General features: G+C 48.8%; 1 protein-coding gene across 1 annotated transcript; it reads left to right on the top strand.

Moving 5' to 3' along the window:
* The first annotated feature begins 1271 nt into the window (after window positions 1-1271).
* LOC132889899 (uncharacterized) lies at window positions 1272-5486 on the top strand. The gene is made up of 3 exons (XM_060926717.1): window positions 1272-1902; window positions 2170-4943; window positions 5352-5486. The coding sequence occupies exons 1-2, from the start codon at window positions 1272-1274 to the stop codon at window positions 4578-4580; spliced, it is 3042 nt and encodes a 1013-aa protein (XP_060782700.1). The 3' UTR covers window positions 4581-4943; window positions 5352-5486.
* Window positions 5487-6018: the final 532 nt, after the last annotated feature.

The raw sequence follows: 6018 nt of genomic DNA, 5'->3' as shown, positions 1-6018 counted from the left end.
ATGCCTCGAAGTCCACACTGGTGAAAGCTGCAAGAAAACCACTTACCTGTGCGGGAATCCAGAATGCAAAGATCAACACCACTTCCTCCTCTGTCCAGTTACCAGACCCCAGTCCCAAAGAACACCCAAGTTCAGTCCAGTGAGGGCTGAGGGCAGAAGACTCACTGAAACCCAGGAGCAGTTCCTCTCCAAACTCACACCAGAGCTGGCACAGCAGTGTCGAGATACCTTCTGCAACATAGCGTCCAGGGCATTCAACTCCAGTGCTGCTGAGAGAGGTCTTCTAGATGAACACTGCCTCACCAAGTACCCAGTCATCCTAATGCTCCTCAATGTCACTGCTAATGACGGACAGAGTGTCGGGACCCTCATCGACCTGGCATCAGACACAAACTACATAACGCACAAAGCTGCAAGCAAGTTGAACCTGAGAAGTGAAGACGTTACGCTGGAGGTTCATGGCGTTGGAGGGATGAAGGTGTCTGTTGCAACCAAGCGCTACTTGCTTAAGATATGAGTCAGCACCCCAAGAGGGACACTCAAAGCACACCAACTCATCTGCTATGGACTTGACAAAATAGCAGAAGTCCACAGACATGTCCCGGCAGAAAAACTGCAGAAAATCTTCTCAGACATCTCCCTGGAAGATCTGGCAAGACCAAAGGAGATCCAACTCCTCATCAGCCACAAAGAAGGGCAGCTGGTACCCCAGAAGGTTCATTCCGTCGGTGACTTGGTGCTCTGGGATGGCCCGCTTGGCAAAACCATTGGAGGCACACACCCGGACCTCTTTGAAGAAGCCACCTTAACGGCCCACACCTCCAAGACTCACTTTGCAAGATCCATGCGCACTGCAGCTGTCAGATACACCAAACTCACCTGCAAAGTCCCAGTTTCCCAGACATCCCAGCTCCCAGTCCAACACAGCCACTAGCAACAGAGACTTCCTGAAGTGGTGGAAATGGGAAAGCATTGGAGCAGCTTGCGAACCGAGATGTGGAGGATGTCGCTGCGGGAACTGTCAGCCTGGTGGGAAAGAAATGACACTGGCCAAAGAAAGGGAGATGGAGATGGTGAGGGATGGCTTGACTTATGTGGCCGGAGACCACCACAGCCCTGAACCACACTGGCACGCCAAGTACCCATGGAAAGAAGACCCAGCATCTCTTCCCAACAACAAGAAAGCAGTTGAAGCCACGTTCTGCAGAACTGAGAGGCAGCTGGCGAAGGAACCGGAGTGGAAAGTGGCCTACACCTCACAAGTCCACTAAATGGTGAGCCGCAGAGCTGCAGTGAAGCTGTCCAAAGAGGTTCTGCAGAGCTGGACCGGGCCAGTGTGGTATATAAGTCACCTGATAGCCCCAAATCCACATTCAGTCTCCACCCCAGTGAGACTAGTATGGAACAGCAGCCAGAAGTACAGTGGCCTCAGCCTAAACGACATCCTGATCAAAGGCCCTGATGTCCTGAACCCGATCAGAGGTGTCCTGCTGAGGTTCCGCGCTGGTGTCTTCGCAGCTTTAGGGGACATCCGCAAAATGTACAACTCTGTCTGGCTTGAAGAAAGAGAAGTCCACCTGCACAGATTTCTGTGGCGTGACACAGAAGATGCAGAGATTGAAGAATTCGCCATAACAAGAGTCAACATTGGAGACAAACCTGCTGGTTGCATAGCCCAAGTTGCCATGCGAGAGACCGCCAGCCTGCCTTCATTCAACCACTTCAAAGAGGAGAGACGTGTCCTCGAAGAGGATGCCTATGTTGATGACATATTGACTTCCCACAACAACCTCGACCACCTGAAATGCCTCACATCCAACATTGAGCAGATCCTTCAAGCAGGAGGGTTCTTCATGAAGCCCTGGATCTACTCGGATCAAAGTGGGAGGAGCGAGTCGAGAGGTGAGAAGATCGAGTCAAACACCATGATCCTGCCAAACCAACTCACCGAAGAGGATAACAAAGCCCTGGGCCTCGGCTACACCATCGACGATGACAAGTTACATGTCATGGTTGCAGTGAACTTCTCCAAGAAGAAGAAGAAAATGCGCCTCGGCCAGGACTTGTTGAAAGAACAAGTGAGAGAACAAACCCCTGACCCACTAACCAGAAGAGAGCTGTTAAGCCAAGTCTCTGGTCTCTATGACCCTCTCGGCCTTGTGGCCCCAGCAAAACAGAAGGGAGCCATCCTGATCCGCAGGGCCTTCCAAGAGGCAAAAGTAATGTACTGCGTAGAAGACACCTGGGATGCTGCCTTGTCCAGAGAGCTCAGAGACGATGCCATAAAGCTCCTCGAAGAGTACGCTGAGCTGAGCCAAGTTAGATTTTCCAGAGCTCTCACACCGCCAGATCCAGCTGAAAGACCATGTGCAATCACCTTCTCTGATGGCAGTGAGTGTGCATATGGTGCCGTGCTGTACCTGCATTGGAGCTGCAGCCATGGTGTCGTAGTAAGGCTAGTTGAGGCCAAGGCTAAGCTGACCCCCCTTGACCATAAAGGTGACTCTGTGAAAGCAGAAATGTGCGGAGCAGTCTTTGCAGCACGGCTGAAGAATTACTTCCAAAAGCACTGCCGAATCGAGGTCAAGAGGTGGTATCATCTAGTCAACAGCCAGACCATCTTGGGTGCCATACAGCGTGAAAGTTATGGATACCAAACCTTCTACGCAAACAGAGTTGGTGAGATCCAGAGCAGCACTGACATCCGAGATTGGTGGTGGATTCCAGGTGCCGAGAACATTGCAGATATTATCACCCGAGGGGCCAGTCCTGATGACCTAATCGAGAAATCCAAGTGGCAGTCAGGTCCGCAGTTCCTTCAGCTTCCTGAGAGTGAGTGGCCAAAAAAGTCAGCGAAAGATGTTGCTGCACAGGCAAGAGACAACGTCACAAAAACGCAGAAGAAAACATTCACTGCTGTACTCACCCGAAGTCAGCTGAAGACACAAAGCCCAATTGCAGTCCAGGACGAAGCACAATCCAAGTCCAGAAACCCGCCACCAACAGTAGCAGCAGTCCAACATCTATTGGACGAAAGGCGCTTCAGCAGTCTAAGACGGCTGGTCGGAACGGTTGCATGGATTTGGAGGGCGGCTAAGAAGTTCTTGCACGCCAAGAGGGGAGATGAAGCAAAGTGGGAGGCAATACCTTCATCTGGCGTCATCACTGTCAGCGAAAGGAAAAACGTGTTCCTGAAACTATGTCTGGCAGCGCAAGAAGGTGTGAACTTCCCAAATACAACTACTGACAGGCTTGTTGTACACAAAGACCAAGTAACTGGGATCCTGATGTGTGGAGGGCGGATACAGGCCTTCAAAGAGGACCATAATGCTGTTCCCCTGCTACCATACCAAGCCTGGGTCTCCACTCTCCTGGCCCGTGAAGCACACAGTGAGGGACATGACGGAGTGGCAGGAACTCTGCTGCGGATGCGAAAGAGAGCCTGGGTGATCAGAGGAAGAATTCTGGCCCAAAAAGTTGTCAACAACTGCATCATCTGCAAGAAGGAAAGAGCAAGAACCTGTCAGCAAATCATGGGTGACTTACCTGAAGAGCGTGTCAATCCAGCTGCGCCATTCCAGTTCACATCCGTCGACCTGTTCAGACCATATCAAGTGAAGGATGACGTCAGAAGGAGAGCAAGCATGAAAGTATGGGGCGTACTATTCTGCTGTATGTCAAGCCGAGCCATCCATGTCGAACTGGCAAACACTCTAACAACAGAGAGCTTCCTCCTTGCTTACCAGAGGTTCACTTCAATCCGTGGTCATCCGCAGAAGATCTGGTCCGATCCTGGAACAAACTTCATTGGAGCGAAACCTGTCCTGGAAGAAATGTATACTTACCTGAGACAACTGAACAAAGAATCACTTGAAGAGTATGCTGCCAAAAACGGTACCTGCTGGACGTGGAAAATCCTTCCAGCTGACTCACCCCACCGGAATGGTGCTGCCGAAGCTGCTGTCAAGGTCACCAAAAGAGCTCTGCAAAGCCTCAGTGGCGGAGGAGGCCTTACCTTCAGTGAGTTCCTGACAGTGCTTAAGCTAGCTGCTAACCTTGCCAACGAAAGGCCAATCGATGCCAGAGTTCAGAGCCGTGAGGACCGCATCAACTACGTAACCCCAAACACACTGTTGCTTGACCGAGCCACACAAACTGGAGACTTCAAAACAGTAGACTACACCACCTACCCCTTCAAGAGACTGCAAGAAATGCAAACACAAGTTAGCCACTTCTGGAGGTCCTGGAGCCAACTTGCAGGTCCGAACCTGTTCATCCGCAGCAAGTGGCACACTGCAAAAAGGAATGTTGCCGTCGGAGACATAGTGTGGCTCTGCGACCAAAACGCACTGAGGGGGCAATTCAAGCTTGCAAGAGTGGTCAGTGTGAATGCAGACTCCAAAGGCATTGTCCGGGATGTCCATGTGAAAGTCCCCCTAGGTGGACGTGCTCAGGTGAAGACTCCAAAGCCAACCGAAAAGTCCTGGGACCCACAGGGTACTACAATGCATCGGGATGTACGACGCCTCATTGTCCTCCTCCCAGTGGAGGAACAAGTCAGCAGAGACCAGCTCGCCTGATGGGTGCGATCTTCCCGTGTCGCGCCACACCAAGATCGAGTGGGAGGTGTTGCGGCGACCTGCCACAAGGAGTGCCTGAACGCAGGCTCACATGATTGACAGCTGCCTCCGCCACTTCCTGCTACGCTGAATCGCTGCGCTACCACCGCACGCACGCTGCGCTGAACAGGCAGCCAATCACAACGCTAGTTAGCAGGGCAGCCAATCACAACGCTAGTTAGCAGGGCAGCGGTCGTTCTAGAACGATAGGCAGAATTGACATTCAGTTTGTAACGAAGCAGCAGCGCAGCAGTTGCAAAGAGAATTCGCGACTAACACAAACTTTACAGCACATCAGGGAAAAAAGGACAAAAAAGGCTACCGGTAAACCCACTGAACTTTTTTATATGCAAACGCTGTGCTCGCAGTAATCCGTGGGCATGAGAAATGTTTGTTCCTTACCTGTGATTGGTTTAATGATTTAAAATTTCTTTATCAGTGGCGTGTAGTAAAATATCTTCAGTTAAACTGCCTGTGAAAGGGCTAATGGTTAAAATGGTTCTTAGTTTAAAACTGGTTTTCTGTTCATTTATATTTGTTCAGCAACATATTACCTGAATGATTAAAAATGGTAAAAATATACTTAATTTACCTTATACATAAATATTTATATATTGTTGCCTAATTAACTTGGGTTTTGTTATAGAAAAACAAGCATTTATTCATACATGCTTTTGTTGTAGAAAAACAGGCATTTATTCATACATTTATTTTATGTTTGTATGTTTAAAGGTTTTTCACCTTCTAGCTTCGGCTTCAAGCTCCAAGCTTCTAGCTTCTACTTCTGATTCTACTTCTGATTCTGGTTCTACTTCTACCTTTTCTTCTGAGAAAACCCACTCCTACCACAATTCTACTATAACGTCAGTTCCACTGAAAACCAATAAAATACAAGACGAGTGGAATCCTGTGTCCGAGTCCTTCCCTTTCAAGTGTAGGAAACCCTGATGCTCACATACACTTGACACTGTTTTTCTGTAATGATGCTGCTGGAATCTTAATTTCCCTGAGGGAACCCACCCAAAGGGATCAATAAAGTTTTATCTAATCTAATCAGTCTGTTCCATGCTTTCCACATCAGGTTTAGGAAAGCCAGGCACAATGTTATGGAGCTGAAATCCAAACAGTTGTGGCCAGCTGCCAATATCTGCTTGTACAGACAGAGATTTACTGCTTCCAGAAATGTAAGAGCATATTTTCATTTTTACTTCTCTAAAGAGCAAATTATACTTATTAATAATTGAATATTTTGGGACTTTTCAACCACTGCTTCAACTGTTTAAATGAGAAAGCTCAGGATGGATTTTTGGAAGCTAGTGCAATAGCAAACTTTTGTTTTAATTTTAAAGCATATTACCCAAAAGACCAAATAGGTTGAAAGCTCGCCCAAAATGAATCA

The sequence above is a fragment of the Neoarius graeffei genome, chromosome 8 (genome assembly GCF_027579695.1).
Source record: "Neoarius graeffei isolate fNeoGra1 chromosome 8, fNeoGra1.pri, whole genome shotgun sequence".
Taxonomy (NCBI): Eukaryota; Metazoa; Chordata; class Actinopteri; order Siluriformes; family Ariidae; genus Neoarius; species Neoarius graeffei.
The sequence above is the reverse complement of the archived record's forward strand: the minus strand, read 5'-3'. Positions and strand labels throughout refer to the sequence as shown.

What these genes read in the sequence shown, in the direction of transcription:
- LOC132889899 (XM_060926717.1), top strand. Translation starts at nt 1,272, where the DNA reads ATGGTGAGCCGCAGAGCTGCAGTGAAGCTGTCCAAAGAGGTTCTGCAG. An exon ending in TGGGAGGAGCGAGTCGAGAG is followed by an intron (nt 1,903 to 2,169) that starts GTGAGAAGATCG and finishes TTGTGGCCCCAG; the next exon opens with CAAAACAGAAGGGAGCCATC.